Here is a 20,936-nt window from a genome sequence, read left to right on the forward strand (position 1 = left end):
GACATACATGAAGAGAACGCCCCATCTTGCATCTTCAAGTTATTCTATCTCAATATGAAATCTGGAATAACCATTAGTCTAAGGATAAAAGCCACACTTTGAAAATAATGGAATCAAGAGAGTAGCAGAAAGACAGAGATGTACTATGTTGGAGCCCGACTTCTTGTAATATGAACAACAAACCTCCTTATTCCTTCAGTCATTTTGAATTGGGTTTTCTATTCTTTGCCACCAAAGCTACGTGAACTGATCCAAGCCACACTCATATCCAAGTTCATAATCATCACCTGTTTTCTCTCCCAAATTTTCCATAGCCATCTTTATTTGCAGTTAGCAATAACGTATATACATTTTGTGTCAATCTTTTCCCTTCAACCTTATCATGAGCATTTTTCTATCTTTTATAGACAATCTTCGCAATTATCACTTAGGAGCTGCACCACACACCGACTCTGCGATCCCATGGACTGTAGCCCACCAGGCTCCTCTGTCCATGGGATTCTCCAGGCAAGAATACTGGAGTGGGCTGCCATGCCTCCTCAGGGGATCTTCCCCACCCAGTGATTGAACCCAGGTCTCTTACGTCTCCTGCATTGGCAGCTGGGTTCTTAACCATTAGTGCCACCTGGGAAGCCTTAGGACCTGCACAGTATACATCCAATAAAGGGATCTCTGAGTAATCCATTACTGCTGCACATTTAGGCTTGCCTTCACAGTTATAAAACCAGTTATTTTTACAAAGGTTACCTTCACACACACACACTGCATAAATATAAATATATTCATATTTATATATGAATAAATATATTTATTTCATAAATATATATTCAGTGAGAGTGTGTTTATGTCTATCTGTATACAGTGTGTGTCCAGGATAATCAATAAAAGGCAATAGTAACTGAACGTCTCATTTTCTTCTTAAAATCTTTTTTCACATTAGTAAAGAGTCTGATAATGACTCCAAATCAAAGTATTTTATATCTGCCTTAGCCTGTAAAGAAAATTGAGCTCAGTATCTAAAATCCAGCCAGGAAATGTATCAAATCTGTTACTGCTAATAAATGATTTTAGCACCTGCTACACAGAATCGAGATGCAGCATTAAAAAAATTTTAAAAGAGACAGCTTTCAGCCAACTTTTTAATTAACCCTCACTTCAAACACCAGATGGACTTCAGAGAGCACAGCCTGTAAACAACAGCATTTATCCCACAAGTCCACTATCTCTATTTGAATCAGATTTGGGTGAACAGATTAGCAGGACACAACAAATAATCAGATCTATGAATCATTCTTTCTGGTAAAATCTCAGTTATTAGAGCACTATTGTTTCTTATATCTATTTTACACATCAGTCACTTAAGGTTGAGTTCCACTCAGTTGCTTGTAACAAAGAGGAGTTCCCAGCACAGTGCAAGCAAGTCGCCCCACCTGCAGGGCCAACCTGAGACTAGAAAAGGGATTTCTGGTTCTAGTCAGGAAGTCGTAAATTACTGGGGCTTCCCAGGGAGCACAGTGGTGAAGACTCTGACTGCCAATGCAGGAGACACAAGAGATGGGGGTTCGATCTAGACGATTCCTCGGAGGAGGAAATGGCAACCCGCTCCAAGTATTCGTGCCTGAAAAATTCCATGGACAGAGGAGCCTGGTGGGCTACAGTCCATGGGGTCACCGAGAGACAGACACAACTGAACAACTGAGCACATTACTGGAGATCATCCTGTTAATTCTTCCTGTAGAAATGTAAAAACTAATCTGGCTCACATTCAGTTAATAAATCACATTCTGGTGAACTAAGTTGGTATTATCCCACACTGGTCAAATAACAAGTGTGGTACCATTTTCTAAAACCACACAAAAAGCTACCACAGGCCTGCCATATGTGCATGTATGCTAAATCGCTTCTCCTTGCGATCCTACCGTCTGTAGTCTGCCAGGCTCCGCTGTCGATGGAATTTTCCAGGCAAGAATACTGGAGTGGGTTGCCATGCCCTCCTCCAAGGGATCTTCCTGACCCAGCGATCGGACCCAGGGATCGAACCTGCATCTCTTATGTCTCCTGCATTGGCAGGAGGGTTCTTCACCACTAGTGCCACCTTAATCTAGCAGGATTAAGTCACAGAATGGCAGATTCAGCTGATGTGACCACCCACCTCTATACAGCTTAGGTGGGTTCTGATCCCTCCCCTGGTTTTCCCTGACTATGGCAATGAGTTTTCAGTTTCCAAATGACCTTGACTGCCCAGTAGAAACGCACATTCCCCAGCCAGATTCCTGAGACTACTTAAACAGGGTCTCAAGGCTAGAGTCTAGGTATCTGCATTTTAATAAGCCCCGCCCCCACCTCTCCCATGCCACAATTCTAATGCTTATTATAAGAACTAGCTCCCGGGGCTGATTCAGGGTATTCCAATCCCCCAAAGATTCTTTGATCACTAATTTGCAAGTTTCACACAACCAGGGCCCAGGCATCATCTTCCTTGTTCTCAGACATTTGAGCCACTGAATGTCCACACCCTGAGCCGGCTCACCTGAGATCCCCCTGCCACCCCTGCAACGAGGTTTCAATCAACTTTCCACCTTGGAGGCACCAACTTCCTCACTGCTCTCCGCGCAACCAGGTACATGAAAATCTGGCCTCCAGTGTATTTTTCAACAGAGGGATTCCCTTACAATTAATCTTCTTTCCTTTTGTTGAAGCTGTTTTTTGTTTAAAAAAGAAAGAGAACGAAAACCCTGGATATTTTCAAGTCATAAGAGACTGGAAATCATGTGCATTAAACCAAACATAGTTTCATTTCTCTTTCCTTTTAAACTAGTCTTTAGCTACAAAAAAAGAATCATTAGACTTTTCTACAGGCTTCCCAGGAGGCTCAGTGGTAAACAATCACCAGCATGGCAGGGGACACATGAAATTCGAGTTCCTTCCCTGGGTGGGGAAGATCCCCTGGAGGAGGAAGTGGCAACCCACTCCAGTCAGTGTTCTTGCCTGGAGAATCCCACAGACAGAGGAGCCTGGCGGGCTCCAGTCCATGGGGTCAAAAAGAGCTGGACACAGTCGAGCAACTGAGCACAGAGACTTTCTACATGTTCATCTAATTAAAGAGGAAAATGAGCTGTGGAGTGGAATGTGCACTATCTTATAACGTTCCTATGAGAATTAAATGAGAAAACTAATATATAAAATGCTTAGCTCAGCCTCCAACACAGAATGAATCCTCAATAAATCCTACCTGTTACTATCAGGCTGGGCTGTTCTGGTATGTGCTCAGTGCTAGGAAAGTCCTTTGAATAAATCTATCCCCAAACTGCATTCCTCCAGATAAGGAAACCAAAGCCCTGGGGGTGACGAGTCCTACTCAGCACTGTATAGCTACTGGCTGAGCCAAAGTGGACACCAGTGTTTTCCAGAACACAATTCCATATTCTTTTCACCACACCATGATAGCTTTGTTTACACTCCTAACTGAAATGCAGAACCAAGAAAGCTATCGTTTCAGAACATGTCAGTCCTTTTAAGGCATGACTATGCCCAGTCAGAAAGTGAGGAGTAAATGACAGACTGGGCCTGTGAGAGTAATGAAATTAATACATAGCCAGCAGATTGTTTTCCTGTTTCTTTTTTTTTTTTTTGGGGGGGGGGGAGTGTATTTATCTCTCATCTTGGGGGGTTTCTTTTGTTTCTCTTGTGTTCAGTCACTTTATTTCAGGAAGGACACACCATTACGCAGTGCTTAGAGTTTTGTCTAGTGAGAATTAGCTATGAACATAAAGGTAACCCAAAGAGTCTGTACTGATGATAGGTTTAAATTTCTTTTCAACACAAGAGGGTGGGGAAAATGAACCGCCATGCTGTTCTCCTCTTTCCGGATGTAAAATTTAAAAAATTAGGTGTTAGAGAACAATAGATCATTACAGTGTTTTAACTTTGAATTCCACTTATTTGCATATATATGTACACACAATAGGAAATATGAAATATAATAATACAAAAATGAAAAAAGTGTCAGTGTTTGCTAACCATGAGCTTTTACTAGAAACATTTTCATAGTAAAGAGTGAAACAGCACTAGGGCTCTCTGCTTGACATCACCTCAAATTTTTTACAGCCACATTGGCATTCTGTCTGTGTAACAAGTATAACGATGACTTCATTCTCTAGGATGAAGGATAATGGATCTTAACCTTCCTATCACTTCCCTTTCACTCAAAGCACTAATGCAACTGAAGGCACAGATATATAAAAATTTCTGAAGGCAAAGAACGGGCCTGTGAAAGTTTAACCTCCAAATCACCAAAAGGTACAAAGTACAATATATCTCAGAATCACAATTAACGAAGCCCCGGCCACAGTGCTTGGATGGAGAGCTGCCAAAAAAAAAAGAAAAATTTAAGAAAAAATTCAAAATCCAAACTTTGAAGAACTTTAGGTTTTTTCCCCACAACTATTAAAGGGAAAAAAAAAGCCTTAATAGTAAACAAAACGCCACCAACTCAAAACAAAGCACTGTTCAAAGGCACATGATTCACTTACATTAAATCTATTAATGTGATCTTTTACATTAATTAATGTGAAACATCTTACCAACTTTATCTCTTTACCAACTAATTCCGGTTTTCCACAAATAACATATACAGTTGAATACTGGCATTCTTGAAAACAGCACTTGACTATATCAAGTTGCTTCTTCCCAAGAATAGTTACTATTCCTATCTTTTCCCTTTCTTTCTTCTCCACTCACTGATATTTACCACGGTGTGCCCCAGAACATGAACATCATTTGACAAGTCGCGTTTTGGCCCAGCAAGTTTGCAAAAACTTTTTCAAATACATGTCAACTGCCGGAAGAAATTGAGGGGCGGGGGTGGTAATTGACTGTCATATTAGATTTAATATTTCCCTTTCCAAAACAGGTAATTAGAAATTATCTTCTCTTTTGCTTTGCCACTTCTCCGTAAATACGGTATCATTCTCAAGGCACAGCTGATGCAGAAAACACACATCCACGCCGCGCGCGCGCACCCCCTTCCCCGCCCCCCCACCCCACGCATCACTGTGGCCGGAGCCAAGCCCGGAGCCCGGAGCCTGTAGCCAAGCCCGCAGCCCGGAGACAAGCCCTCACCCAGGAGCCCGAGAGTGCAGCACCTTCCAAGGAGACTGTCAACCCAGGTAACCGCACACTAAGCGCGCCTCGCCAGTTCCAAGTCACGGTGCCAAGGGACGCGGACGCTAAGTCCGTGGCCGTCCACCTTCACACCGAGCGAGGCAAACCCGCAACCCCACCGCCTCTCACTTTCTCCTCCAGGAGCACCTAACGCGCTCGCCCACCCAGGCGGGCTCCCCGCCGGCCCCCGGTCGCCGCCGCCCCGCGGCCACTCACCCCGTCTGCAGTCGCAGTAGCCCCAGTCCACCTTGCCGCGGGCGTTCCCGTAGAAGCACCAGGGTCTGCCCGCGCCGTCCGGACTCCGGCAAAAGTTGTGGCGCTGCCCTCGCAGTTGCGCCCAGCCCTCGGGGGGCGACCGCGCGAGGAACGGCGGCACGTCTGCCCAGCGCAGACAAGGGGCGCCGGAGTCCGTCACGTTGGCCCCGGGCGCGCCGGCGGGGCAGTCCCCCGGCGGCGGCCGGGGCGTGCGGAGGCCGTGCGCGTGCGAGGCGGGGAGCGCCGGCGGGGCGTGCAGGGCGCGCGGGAGCGGGGGCGGCGGCCGTGTCTTCTGTGGCCGCCGCTGGGTGGTAAGGGAATAAGGGTCCTGCGGACCCCGAGAGGGCGCACGGTGATGGCGGGGGGGAAGGGAATAACCGAGGACCGAATCAAAGCTGACCACGCCGGGGAGCGCCCCGAGAATCAGAGCCACCGCGAAGTGGGGGGGCGTCATGGTGCCGGAGCCGCGGCGTCTGGTCCATGCTCCCCCGCTCCGCCGCTTCTGAAGGGGAGGCGGGGGCGGCGCTGCGCGTTCCCGGAACCCCCGCGCCAGCCCCCTCCCGCCCTCCCGCGCGCGGACCGCCTCCCGCCGCGGAGCCCGCGGCCGCGCCCCTGCTCGCCGCGCCCGGGAGCGGTCCCGGGCGGGGAAGGCGTGCGCTCCGCGGAGCCCTGGCTCGTGGAGAGGACCCACTGAGAGAAGGCGCGGACCCGGGCACTCTGCCCCCTGGCGGCGGGCACAGGCGCGCGGTGTCGCCCCGGAGCCGGGCTCCGCGCTGTCCTTGCCCGGCCCGGCCAGACGAGCTCGCTGGCACCCCGGCGGCCTCGGGGTGCCCGAGCCAAGTCCGAGGGTGCCAACGCGGGGGACGGTCTTGGCTGCTCCTTGCCAGCAGGCGACACCACCGCAGCCCCTCCGTCTGGCGGCTGCCAAACCCGCCGCCAGCCCTTGCAGCCCACCTCTCCTCCACCCCCCTTGCCGCGCCTCATTTCCTATGTTTTGCAATATTTATAAGTATGGATGGGTTTAGTCCCTTGATAAGTCCCGGGGTAAAAGTTATCTAAGCCCACTTGGGATGCCGAAGCCATTTTCTGAGCTGTGAGCTTCTCAAGGACAAGACCACGTTTCGTTTCCCTTTGTATCCCAGTGCTTAAAACTTAAAACCGTGGGCAACACCTATTAGGCTCCGATAAACATTTGCTGAAATTAAATTCCTGAACCGACCCAGGGAAAGCAGGTCGAGCCTTTCTACTTCCTGCCACCCACTCTCCACCGGAGCCCTGAACAACACCAGTTGTTTGGTTATTATTGGGATTCAGTGAAGCCCTCTTAATACCAAATTTCCTTTCTAACCAGAGAAGACTTCATCCGTCCGGGTCTCCATCCTATCCAAAAAGCCCATCGCTCTAACACCTGCCCCGTTTTGGCCGAGCATGGGACTTGACTTAAGCCTACTCATTTGCCTCTCCACAGTGGACTGTGTCCACCGGCAACTCTATAGCTGCTGGCTCGACCTCCGCAAAGCCTTTTCAACAGCTCCCCCGGCTTGCACCGCCCCACCTCTCCGGGCAGGGGAAAAAAAAAAAAAGTTGCTTTAGAATATTTTTTAAAATCCCTGAAGCTGGATGTTTTGGGGATTTCCCCTTTCAGTTGTTCCTGACTATGCCACTGAAGTTAAACAAGAAACAAGGGAGGCCAATAAAGAAGGTAATGTTTTGCATCCTGGCATAATCGCGTTGAAGGGTGGGGAGACCGGCCGTCCCACGTATCCTGTTCTTTAGTGGCTCCGTCGTGTCTGACTCTTATGACCCGGTGCTCTTTTGTAGCCCACCAGGCTCCTCTGTCCATGGGTTTTCTCAGGCTAGAACCCTGGAATGGGTTGCCATTTTCTCCTCCAGGGGATCTTCCTGACCCAGGGATCCAACCGGAGTCTCCTGCATCACAGGGAGTTTCTTTAGTGTGAGCCACCGGGAATCCCATAGTACACTGTACTCCGAAGAAAACCTGAACCTGACTTAAATGTTTATTGTTCAAACCTAGTTTCAATTCGAAACTGAATTAATTTCCTACACCCAACTCGAATAATTTTCGTTTAACCATTCTGAATCATCTTCCTGTTTTCTTAATTTTTCACTCCTGTTAATGAAATATCTGATTTTTACTTAGAGAAGTGGACAAATGAACAATATTAGGCATCCAGGAATGTGTTTATCAAATCTTTATTCAAGATGTTTTTACTCAAGATGCTTTTGCCCACTGTTTCATTTTTTTTAAAGTTACACTTTTCTGATTCCAAAAGCATGGTTAAAACTGTACTTGGTGAAGAAGAGTAAAGTTAAATACATATTTGGGGGAAGTTGGTTTACTTGTTTTAGTAGGGGTCAGCAGAATTCATCAATTGCAGATTCTTTTTTTTTTTTTCTTTAACCATTGATTTCTACACTTTATGTTTTTTAATTACTTCTTTATTTTTATTTGTTTGTCTGTGCTGGGTCTTAGTTGTAGCACATGGGATCTAGTTCCCTGACCAGGGATTGAGCCCAGGCCCCTACATTGGGAGCAGGGAGTCTGAGCCACTGGACCATCAGGGAAGAATCACAGATTCTGACAAATCATAGATTCTTTGCCTATAATAGGTGACAGTTCTCAAAGGAATCACCCTTTTTCTTCAAAACTGAGTCTCCCCCTTCTGCCACATGATGGTCCAAGAAAGGCTCACTCGGGGATGCTGAGTGGCCCGCTTAGGCCTGCTGCCCTCCTTTCTCTGCGTGGCTCACACACCCAAGCTTTCACACCTCCTGGAGTCTGGAGGCAGACCCAGTCCCAGCGCACCTCTGCACCTTGGAGAGAGGAAAATAACAAGACAGAAGTGAGTAGAAGAGAAGATGGTTGGAACTGAGCTCAAAAGAGGAGGGACCCTGGTGTGGCCTCTTCTCCAGCTCGTTTCACACCTGAGAGGAGCTGAAGGCTTTCCAAGGTCTACTTAACGTTTAGCAGGTTATGAAGCTGACACATACGAAGTGGAGTTACACACAGAAAATTCCACATCTGGATGTAATCACTTCCATTTTAAAGCGTACCCTTTCCGAGATGATAAAACAGCGTGTCGGTAATTGGACTGCGAAGTCAAGGGCCTCGATTTGGGTTTTGTCCTGTATTTTACGGGAAAGTATGACTTAAACAGACGTGCTCTTTACATATTACTCCCCTCCTCTGCTAATCTCTTCCTTCCCTCTCTTCTTTCATTCCTCCTGGCTGCTAGCAACATGCAGATGTTTAGGATTTCCAATTCCCCATCCAGTGGGGTGGATTCCCCATTCCCTGACACGCGTTTCTCGCCCCTGCCTCTGATACAGTACAGTACCTGTGTTGGGGGCTGGGGAGAAGTCTCCCCCCACCCCGGAGAGGCCCCACCCGGCCACCGCTCTCCCATCAGACTGCTCACCCAGTCACACACAGCAAACCGAAGCAAAGGGGGCGGCAACTCCATCGTGTTACAGCTGCAAGAAGCCCACTGTGGGTTCTTTCTCTGCCTTCCAATCCTTTCAGCAGCAATAAAGGAGAAAGGAGAAGGAACAGAAGGAAACAGATAACGCTCGGCAGGCATTTCCCAACACAAGCCTTCGAAAGCCCCATGAGGTCCCCAGTCTCTCTTGTCATCCCTGTAACCTCCAGTCCTATCAAGCAACCTGGGTGACAAAGGCTCAAGAACTCAACCGCCCCCAGCCTCCCAGCCAAAAGCCTAACAAGGGAAGTGAAGAGGGCTGTCTCCCTCCCACCTCACAGCAGGGAGGGGGGTGCGGCCTTGGGGTAGAGCTGGGCCTGAGTACTGAATACACGTGCATACCTGCACTTGACTCTGGCAACTGTGTTATACAGGGGCATTTGGTTTTCCGGTCGTTTAGGGGATCATTATGCTTTACCGACATAATGCACTGAATACACAGAGTTCTAAAACCAATGCACCAATAACTTTTGGATAAGTTTCCACGTACAATTTGGGTACCGCCTGTATTTGGAAAAGCTAAAAGCAGTATTTATTTGAATGATTCCAAGTGCAAAAATATTGTTAAAAAAGAAACACTGGGCACTGTTCTTTCACATAAAAGCAAAAATCTATTAAATAATATCAATAACATAAGTCTCTGTCTAGGGACTGTGGAAGATTTAGTTATAAGACATTATCAGGCCGTTGGTCAAGGGGGATGGATACAACAAAATAACATATAGTATTTAGTTAAAAGTTCTAGAAAATAAAGGAAATATCCAGAAACCAAGTAATGAACTGCTAAATAAATGGCACAGTGGTTTGGGCAAAGGGCCTCTGTTGGCAGAAGTGTCTGGCAGTAGATGTCAGGTTTATATCTCTTCCTCATACTGATCACCCTCTGCTTTGCCAGCCCTGTGCCATGAAGACGTCTGAGGACCCACAATTGCAACAGCCATTCTGTATATAACCATATATAACCATGTGTAAGGGCTGCTGACCTTACTTATGGTGGCCGAGAGCCAAAGAAAAGTTCTGCTTGGCTCATTGTATTAATAATGGTTTTAAAAGGCATTTGATCTCTATTTTCCTTATTGTTTTAAAAAAGAATTTTATAAAACAGAATACTTTTTTGTTTCCATTTATTTTAAAAAGTTCATCTAACCTTGGTGTAATCCCTACATGGAAATTAATTCTGTAGATTCACTTTCAGGCTTACTCAAATTATACATAGGGTATATGAGGAATATAGATGTAAATATATAGATTTTCATTGTTGTTTTGTTGCTCAGTCGTGTCCGACTCTTTCGTGACCCCATGGACTGTGGCCCACCAGGCTCCTCTGTCCACAGGATTTCCCAGGCAAGAACACTGGAGTGGGTTGCCATTTCTGTCTCCAGGAGATCTTCCTGAACCAGGGATCAAACCAGCATCTCCTGCATTGGCAGGAGGTTTCTTTACCCCTGAGCCCCCCAAAAGAAAAAAGGTTAATTTGGGCCTTGAAATATCTTAAGCGAGTTCCCTTAGTTTCCTAAGTCAAAGGTTCAGCATCTTCGAAAAAGGGATAGTAGTCATGTTTCCAGGATAGATCTGATGGGGGAAGGTAACTGAGATAATGCCTATAAACTGATGAGCAGAGCACCCAGAAAGTGCCAACTATGATGTGGTAGGTTAGCCTCAGTAACTGAGTTCTTAACTCCTCAGAGTAGGTCACTCTGAAAACCTGTCTCCACAAAGCAGAAAATCCCCTCGCTCCCACGCCCCTGCCCCTCGCTGCCCCCCAGCATCTCCCCTCTAAGACGGACAAGCATGCAGCCACCCTCGCTCCACTCCCCTGAGCACTAGTCCTGTCCCATGGGTTTTCTGTCTCCTCCCCCACAACAGGTTTGGTCCCTGAAAGCCAAAGTGTTACGGACAAACCCGAATGAACTTTCTGGTCAACCCAGTACTAGACATTTTGAGTTAAAACGCTTCCTGAGCAGTCTGCCTAAGGATAATGCGTAGTTTTCACATCTTTCAGTTGCAAGTGAGCTGTGGTCACTGGTAAAAGGAATAAACAGATAGAAAGAAAAACCTGGCTAGAACTGTTTGCCTGTGATCTGGGAAGCACAGAATCTCCCCGTTGAAAAGGACTTAGAACCCCAACTCTCTGTTAAATGCAGGAAACCCTTCCAGAATTTCCTAACAAGTGGACTTCCAGGTATTTTTTAAAAACTGTAGGTGGGGGAAATTTCTATTTGGAAGCCAGCTCACTCCGTCTCTAGAAAATCCAAATTGTTAGGAAAATCTTACCATCTACTAAGCCACAAGTTGCCCCCAGGTGGAAACCTACTTTATCCAGCTATGATGCTGGTTATACTCTCCTACTGATTTCGAGTCCAGCAGACCTGGGTTCAAATCCCTATTAAATTATTTATTAGTTTCCTGGCCTCTGGGGGGGGGGGGAGTGGTATTAAAGACTCCTTTCTCCCCAACTTCCTTCACATTCAAGAAAGAGATGTCCTGATTTGGAGTGTGCAGATCCAAGGACAGCAGTTGATTCTCATTCTGGACTGTCTTAGTAGTAGTATCATCGGAGGTATAGGTCTGTGTAAACATAAATGGTCAATGTCCTGTTTTCCCTCCTTCTGCTCACTGTTTTTCCTACTTCATCACTGGAATCTTAGGGACCATGAGGTTGAGATTTGGACCTGGGCTGAGGTTGGAAGAGAGGGAGAGAAGCTGTTTAGCCATCTGGTTGGTTGCCTCCCTGGAGGCTCATTGGTAACGAATCTGCCTGCAATGCAGGGTACCCGGGTTCCATCTCTGGGTCTGGAAGATCTCCTGGAGAAGAGAATGTCAACCCACTCCAGTATTCCTGCCAGGAGAATTCCATGGACAGAGGAGCCTGGCGGGCTACAGTCTGTGGAGTCACAAAGAGCTGGATAGAACTAAGTGACTAACACGTCCACCACTAGTAGGAAACTACTTTGGGGTTTGGGATCAAAGCCTCAGCTAATTGTAAAAGTCTGTATTTGCCCGGCTTGTATCCTATACATAAACGTCCTCTGGGGAACTCGTTGCCTGAGAATGAGAGAGGGTGGGGGTGGAGATAGGATTTAGGGGTCCTGGCTGCCCACTCATCCATCAATCACTGCTCACCTCTTTGAAAATAGAGTTTCCCTGTCTGTAATAAGGAGATAACTCTATTTTACGAAGCTGTAAGAGTTAGAAACAGTATATTAAGGGCTGAACAGTGAGCATATGACTATCATTTAAGTATGTGAAGACAATTATCAGGACAAATATGGCAGTAAATGGCAACTCACAGAATTAAAAACAGTACATCAGATATTATTTACCCATTGCAGATTTCAATGGAAAAAAGTCACTCTTCTTCCATGTACCACACTATGATTACATTGTTTTCCACAGCTGCATAATATGTGGTTGTTATACAATAAACACAGTCACTCTTGTATTTGAGTTTACTCTTTAACTTTTGTCCATCTGACAAAATTCCCCATAGCCTGTTCAAACTATGAAATCTTCCCTAATCAAATTCTGCTCTTGAAATATAGGTTAGCCTGGCATGCCGTACACATGGAATTTCTACAGCCACAATCACGTTGTTCCAGACTTGTTTTCATTGTAAAACCCCCAATGGAAAGAATCATGCATTCTATAGTGATTGGTCCTTAAATGAAGCCAATAGGTGATGGAGTATTATTCAGCACTGAAAAGAATTACTCAGCATGAAAAGATGTGGAGGGATCTTAAAAGCATGTTTCTAAGTGAAAGAAGCCAATCTGAATAGACTATATACTATATGAGTTCAACTATTTGACATTCTGGAAAAGACAAAACTGTTGAGACAGTAAAAAGATTGGTGGCTGCTGGAGGTTGAAGTGTTGGGACAGGAATGAATAGGTAGAGCTTGGAGAATTTTTAGAACAGTAAAAATACTTCATATGATACTATCATAATGCATACATGTCATTATACATTTGTCCTAGCACATGGAATGTATGCTGAGAGTAAACCCTAATATAAACTATGGACTTTGGGTGATTACCACGTATCATTGTAGGTTCATCAGTTGTAGCAAATAAGTGACTTTGGTGGGGGATGTTGATAATGGAGGAAACTATGCATGAATGGTGAAGAGGATATATGGAAATCTATGTACCTTCCCCCTCAATTTTGCTGTAAACCTAAAACTGCTCTAAAAATTTTAAGTCAAGTTTTTAAAAACGTCAGCCAATGAACAGTGAACAAATGAGATCCTCAAATAAAATGCAAATGAGCTTTTAATGCTTTTTTATAATATGATAGTGTAGTGTCTACAAGAGAGATCACAAACTAGCCACCACCAAGATGAACATGCCATTCAGATATATTTGTTTAGTGAAGCATTACTTTAATAATTGAACTGTATGTATTATTTAAAATCAGTAGCTCATCCATGAAATTATGGGTTACCAGCCTTCCTTGTGTGAGTGCATGTTAGAAAGCTTTTAGCTGCAAGTAAAAGACGCTTTGACTCAAACTGGCTTAAAGTCAGGTATTTTTGAGGATTACATGATCTCATTCGGTAGGCAGTACCAAGCAATCCAGGTTGATTGCTTCGGTGCCTGACCTCACCTTTGAGGTGGCAGGCTCTGTATCTCTCTGTTTGGCTATCTGAGTGTTGGCTTCATCTTCAGACCTCCAACAAAGAACAAGACATTACATCTAGATAGAGTTCTTGTCTGGAAGAAGAACATGTTCTTTCTGTGCCCCTTTTTCAGGAGCAAAATAATCTTTCCCAGAGTCGTCCAGAGATATTTCCCCACACACCTTGTAGGCCATTCCTGGGTTCCATGCCTGTCCCTGTGGTTTCCCTTGTGGCTCAGTGGTAAATAATCCACCTGCCAAAGAGATGCAGGAGACACGAGTTTGATCCCTGGAGAAGGAAATGGCAACCCACTCCAGTACTCTTGCCTGGAGAATCCCATGGACAGAGGAGGCAGGAAGGCTACAGTCCACGGGTTCACAAAGAGTCGGACACAGCTGAGCCTGCATGCACACCTGTCCCTGCAACGATCACTGACTGAAGGATAGACTTAGCTGTGGTTAGCTTGGACTAACTATGTGGGCACTTGGGAAGGATTGACCGATGTACAATACAAATTGAAAAAATCAGAAGCTCTGGTACTGTGACATCCCTAGTTCCCACACAGTGACAAATGTCTATGGCTGTTTCCGTCCTTAGACTTAGGGAACAGTCCTCAATTCACCATGGGTCCTACCTGCCTGGACTTTGTAAGCATTTGAGTTTACTACACCCAGTTTATACTTTTTTATCTGGCAGCAGTTTCATGCTAAATTATGATGTTTCACAGATTCTGCCTTTAAACTTACACTTTTTAGCCTATAGATTCTGGAGATACATAGTAAATGTCTACAGTGACATGACGATGTTTTGTCTCACAGTTTAGTGGTCTAAAACAATAAGCATTTATTATCTCACAGGGTTTCTGGGAGTCAGGAATTTGTGAGTGGCCAAACTGGGTGTTTCCAGCTTAAGATGTCTTATGAAACTGCAGTCCAACCGGTGATGGGACTGCAGTTATCTGAAGGCCTGGCTGCGCTGGAGGAATTGCTTCCCAGATCACTCACAGGCTGTTGGCTGGAGGCCTTAGTTCCTCAGCACATGGAATTCTCATAAGGCCATTCACAATGAGGCATTGGCTTCCACCGGGGCCAGTGATCCAAAAGAGCAAGAGCATGACCAAGACAGAAATCATGAAGATTCTTATGATCTAATCTTACAATAGACATACTGTCACTTCTGCCATATCCTATTGCTCACAGAGTAAACGAACTCTGCTACGGTGCAGAGTCCCAGGGTGTGAGTCCCAGGGTTGCATTCTGCAAAACTGTTCTGTGCAGGGAATTTTTACGTATATATATATATATATAGGAATTGATAAAGTCCTTCTTTATTTATTTGGCTGCATTGGATCCCAGATGCCGCACGTGGGGTCTTTGTTGCATCGTGCCAGATTGCGGCAGAGCCTGGACCGTCCAGCCCTGCCCACAGGCCAGGCTGTCCCGCTGCATGGAGGATCTTCGTTACCCAACCAGGGTTCGAACCCACGTACCCTGGATTGCAAGGCAGATTCCTAACCACTGGACCACCAGAGAAGTCCCAGACAGGAAATTTAAACAGATACTTCTTTGCAGTGTGACTACATGAATTTTCCCAATGCTAAATAACTTGGAGGTGATTGTCAATTAAACAATCACGTCAGTGAAACATAGGGTCAGCTGTAAGCAAAGGTGTCTTAATATCCCTAGAATTACATCCCCCACTCTACATTATAAGCTAACTCAGTCTTGTTTTTCATCTGTTTGCAAAGGGAAAAAAAACCAAAAGATTTTATCAATGAATTCAGGTCTCCAAACTCCTAGTAAAAGACTCCCAAAGTGTACCAGCTGCCTGATAAGACTTAATGTATCAACCAGTGTGGAGATATTAACATTGTAACAGGGACAAAAGAATGCATGGAATGGACAAAGGAATTAGGGGCTTTCAGGCATCCCCTGAACTGAGTCCCAGGAGAGCAGGAATTTGGATAAGAAGGAAGCCTCCTGCAATTGTGCCACATGTAAGGCTGTCCCTAGTAGGATACTGATAAAGAAAAAGAAACATGAAACAAAAATAGCCCTGGTTTAATTTGATGGGAGTACTTCACAGTTGCCTCAGCAGTGAAGAATATGCCTGCCAAGCAGGAGACCACAACAGGCTTGATCCCAGGGTTGGGAAGATCCCCTGGAGAAGAAAATGGCAATCCACTCTAGTATTCTTGCCTGGGAAATCCATCGACAGAGGGGCCTGGCGGGCTACAGTCCATGGAGTTGCAAAGAGGTGAACACAACTTAGTGACGGATCAACAACAGCAATAACAATTTGATGAGGAGATCACAAAACTTCTCAGTTAAATTGTATTCACCACAACTCCCAGAATTTTGTAATGCAGTGAAGTTTCTTGTCCAAGAAATTTAAGCTTCACCCATTGCTGTTGCTGTCCTACACACCCTAACCAAAAACACCAAAGCATTAAAAAGGCTCACATTCCTGCATAACACTGCTATAACAACTAGAAACAAAATATGCTGGTGGAGTTGAGATCAGAAAGAATTTCTTTTCTCCCCTTCCATAAAGCAGTTACATTGTGAAGTACAGTTTGCCCTCATTTGGAGACTGAAAGATAGATACAGTTTTGAAACAGAGATTCATTGGCAGTATTTATAACTGAGTTGTGTAATAAACTCGGGGCATTAAAAATATTGCACCACTCTTGACTAGTCTTTATTTTTAGAAGGCTTAGAAAACCTCTCTCCAGTGTAAAAAGTCTCTACATATGGCAAAATGTTCTTTGCTATCCCCTGGTCATTAGAAAAATGAAACATGGTCAGTCAGTCAACAAGAAAAGCAATACTAGGCCCACAGTATCAGTTCTGTTGGAGCTCACTCCTGAGTCTGAGCAAACGCAACTTCATGGATGTTTGTGGGTTCTATCTAGGAACCTGAAATAAGAAATGTTAACTAACAAGGTTTTGTTCTGTGAAAGAACCGCTATTAAATGTCTTGTGGAATGTTTGTCTTCAGGAATGTTTTAGGTAAATTATTTCAAAGACTCAACAATAACTTTGAATAATATTAACCTTTGGAACTTAACTAGCTCAACAGGGCATATAATGATGAAGGCAGAAAGAAGAAATCTTTTAAGAGATAGACCTCTTGAAGAGTTTTAAAATGCTTGAACACTGGAAATCAACACAAAAATCTGAGCAATAGCATTAGTTTTAAGAATATAGATAATGCCATAATTTTGGTTCTTGATTGTGATACATAATAGTGTTTGAAAGTTATGATTTTATACTTCATAATTTTCTATGTTCTTTTATTTTCAAACTATGTTTGATAAAGATTTACACAGAAAGCACAAAGGGCACATTTAGTGGAATCCAAGTCAGCACTTAAAAATATATTGTCTTCTTCATAATGAATTTTTCTCAAGTGGTTGGATGGAATTGTGCTGGGCTTCTATAAGCTCTTGAGTGAGGTGCTGGATCTTATTCATTTCTGGATCCTCATTACGAAGCTTCTCAGTGAATATTTTCAGTGACTGTAGTCTCTTGTCTAGTTCTCTTGATGGTTAGTTGTTTACCTTTGTGAGATGGTTGCCTGGAGTTAAATGCACATAAGGCAGTGAAATGCGGAGTTTTTCCTGCAAGTTAAATGAGTTTTTATGGAAAATATTAATAAAAACAAAGAAACTGACTTTATTTACAACATCTTATTTTGCTACAAATATGTATCTTCCCATTATATTTTCTTTTTTATGCCCTTAGATACAGATTGGATTAGCAATTCTAGAGGGACTGTGACCAAACAATTTTTAAGCATCTGGAGATGAATTTGGAGCAATGGCAGTTTTTTTAGAGTGCTTTTGGTGGTCAGGGTCAGTCATGTGCTTAGTCGCTCAGTCATGTCTGACTCTTTGCAACTCCATGGACTAGCCTGCCAGGCTCCTCTGTCCATGGGGATTCTCCAGGCAAGAATACTAGAGTCAGTTGCCATACCCTCCTCCAGGGGATCTTCCCAACCCAGGGATCGAACGTAGGTCTCCCACATTGTAGGCAGGTTCTTTACCATCTGAGCCACCAGGGAAGCCCATCATACAAGCGCAAAATTAATCATGGAACTCACACAACCACATTGTATCCCTCCTCCTATTTTGCAAATACTGGAGAATGCTGTGATTTCAGTTTTTATAAACTTCACTCTAGCCCACCTGTCTCATGAAGTTGCAGGAAATTAAACAATCTTAAGAATGATACTGAATGAAAAAGAAATTGTTCTATATGAATCAGCAAAAATGAACGTATACTATGTTCAGGAAAAACAAGTAAATGGATCCAATATTTCAGGAAGTTATAAAGTTAAAAAAGAAATGTTATTAACAACATTGCTGTATTTAAAGACAAAAGATATGGTATTAACAATGCTGCTGTAGATGGTCCCTGACTTACAGTAGTTCAATTTAATGATTTTTTAACTTAATGGCAGTACGATATGCATTTAGTAGGAATCATACTTCAGATTTTGAAGCTTGATCTTTTTTTCAGGCTAACATTATATGGTATAATCTCATGATACTCAGTAGGAGCAGCTGCCTTCACGATCATGACAGTAAACAACCAACACATGTTAATAACCATCTGTCTCCACACAGCCATTCTGTTTTTGATTTTCAGTGCAATATTCATATACATGAGCTAGTCAACATTTTATTATAAATTAAACTTTGTATAGATGGTTTTGCCCAGCTGTGGGCTAATGTAACTGTTCTGAGCATGTTTAAGGTGAATGAGGCGAAGCTCCGATGTTTAGTAGGTTAGGTGTATTCAATGCACTTTCAACATACAATATATTCAGCTTATGTTTATAGGATATAACCCCGTGGTCAGTTGAGGAATATCTGTATTTCAAAGAGAAACTCTTATTATATAAACTTAACTATTCCTAAATCTAAATGACTCTGTAGGAGTTGAGAATTTTTATGGTTGCTTACTTTCAAAAAGGGCTTCCCCGGTGGCTCAACAGTAAAGAATCCACCTACCTATGCAGGAAACTCAGGTTCGATTCCTGGGTTGGGAAGATCTCCCGGAAAAGGAAATGACAACCCACTCCAATATTTTTGCCTGGGAAATTCAGTGGACAGAGGAGCCTGCTGAGCTACAGTCTATGGGGGTCGCAAAACAGTTGGACATGACTTAGTGACTAAACAACAATAACTTTAAAAAAAATGTATTTATTTGGCTATGTTAGGCCTTAGTTGCAGCACACAGGATCTTTGTTGTATCATGTGGCTTCTTTTTTTAAAATTTCTTTCATTGAAGGATAATTGCTTTACAGAATTTTGTGGTTTTCTGTCAGACGTCAATAAGAATCACCATAGGTACACCCACGTCCCCTCCCTCCCAGGCCTCCCTCCCATCTCCCTCCCCAGCACGCTGTTCACCCAGTCACAGAGCCCTGTTTGAGTTCCCATTGGCTGTCTATTTTACATGTGGTATTGGAAATTTCTGTGTTACTGTCTCCTTACATCTCCCCTTCTCCCTTCTCTCCCCCCCCGCCCCCATGGCCATACGTCTGGTCTCTATGTCTGTTTCTCCACTGCTGCCCTGAAATAAATTCATCAGTGCCATCTCTTTAGATTCTACATATATGTGTCAGTATACTGTATTTATCTTTCTCTTTCTGACTCACTTCACTCTGTATAATAGGCTTTAGGTTCATCCACCTCATTAGAATGGATTCAAATGCATTCCTTTTATGGCTGAGTAGTATTCCATTGTATATATGTACCATAGCTTCTTTATCCATTCATCTGTTGATGGACATCTAGGTTGCTTCCATGTTCTAGCTGTTGTAAATAGTGCTGCAATGAACATTGGGGTACATGTGTCTTTTTCAATTTTGGTTTCCTTCAGGGTATATGCATAGGAGTGGGACTGCTGGGTCATATGGTGGTTTTATTCCTAGTTTTTTAAGGACTCTCTATACCGTTTTCCATAGTGGCTGTATCAATTTATATTCCCACCAGCAATACAAGAGCATTCCCTTTTCTCCACACCTTCTCCAGGATTTATTGTTTGTAGACTTTTTGATGGTGGCCATTCTGACTGGTATGAGGTGGTATCTCATTGTAGTTTTGATTTGCATTCCTCTAAAAATGAGTGGTGTTGAGCATCTTTTCCTGTGCTTTTTAGACATCTGTATGTCTTCAGGTCCCTTTCCCACTTTTTGATTGGGTTGTTTGCTTCTCTGGTATTGAGTTGTATGAGCTGCTTGTGTATTTTGGAAAGTAATTCTTTGTCAATTGTTTCCTTTGCTATTATTTTCTCCCATTCTGAGGGTTGTCTTTTCACCTTGCTTATAGTTTCCTTTGCTGTGCAAAAGCCTTTAAGTTTAGTCAAGTCTCACTTGTTTACTTTCCTTTTTATTTCCATTACTCTAGGAGGTGGGTTATAGAGCATCTTGCTTTGATTTATGTCATTGAGTGTTCTGCCTGTTTTCCTCTAAGAGTTTTGTTGTTTCTGGTCTTACATTTAGGTCTTTAATCCATTTTGAGTTTATCTTTGTGTACGGCGTTAGGAAGGGCTCTAATTTCATTCTTTTGCATGTAGCTGCCCAGTTTTCCCAGCACCACTTATTGAAGAGGTTATCTTTGACCGTTGTATATTCTTTCCACCTTTGTCAAAAATCAGGTACCCATATGTGCATAGGTTTATCTCTGGGTTCTCTATCATGCAGGTTCTTTTGTTGCAACGCACAGACTCTCTCTAATTTTGGAGTGCGGCTTAGTTGCTCCAAGGCATGTGTAGGATCTTAGTTCCTGGACCAGAGATCAAACCCACATTCTCTGCATTGCAAGGGAGATTCTTAACCACCGGACCACCATGGGAGTCCCAGTTACTTACGTTTTATTTGCAAACAATAGAGGCAAGAGTTTCTTTTTTGTGTGTCACTAAGTATCTGCCACAATTTGTTCCAAACTGAACTTGTTATGAATGCCAACTCAACCTTTATGTGAACTAATATGGAGCAAAGTATGAAGAATTATGAATAATAAACCTAATAAGTACTAGATCAAAAATGCATGCTTAATTCTTCAGATCTGTCTGCCTACTGAACCCTCACATTCAAAGTTTATGTTAGTAGTGTACAATTTATAGGCAAGAGAAGAGTCAAAATAACTGTCTTGACAATTTAGGTTAAATAATGAGTTGACATTAATTGAACACTTATGTTCACTAAGTGAATCACACTATTAACCGTAACATTAACCACATTATCAACCATACATTTAATACATATTTATTAATATTTCCTAAATTCCATAATAGAGGCATTATTATCCCACTGACAAGCGAAGAGAAAACTGACTTAGAGAGCTTGTTGTTTCCATCCCTAAGTCGTGTTCGACTCTTCACAACCCC

General features: G+C 43.7%; 1 protein-coding gene across 1 annotated transcript in view; it reads right to left on the reverse strand.

Moving 5' to 3' along the window:
- PRSS12 (serine protease 12) overlaps nucleotides 1-6,044 on the reverse strand; it is a 77,015-nt gene extending 70,971 nt beyond the window's left edge. Inside the window, exon 1 of the mRNA XM_020879782.2 lies at nucleotides 5,380-6,044. Within this exon, the coding sequence (XP_020735441.2) occupies nucleotides 5,380-5,872 (493 nt within the window). The 5' untranslated portion in view covers nucleotides 5,873-6,044. The remainder of the gene's footprint in view (nucleotides 1-5,379) is intronic.
- Between the last annotated feature and the right edge of the window lie 14,892 nt (nucleotides 6,045-20,936).

This window comes from Odocoileus virginianus, chromosome 21 (assembly GCF_023699985.2).
Source record: "Odocoileus virginianus isolate 20LAN1187 ecotype Illinois chromosome 21, Ovbor_1.2, whole genome shotgun sequence".
NCBI classification, from domain to species: domain Eukaryota; kingdom Metazoa; phylum Chordata; class Mammalia; order Artiodactyla; family Cervidae; genus Odocoileus; species Odocoileus virginianus.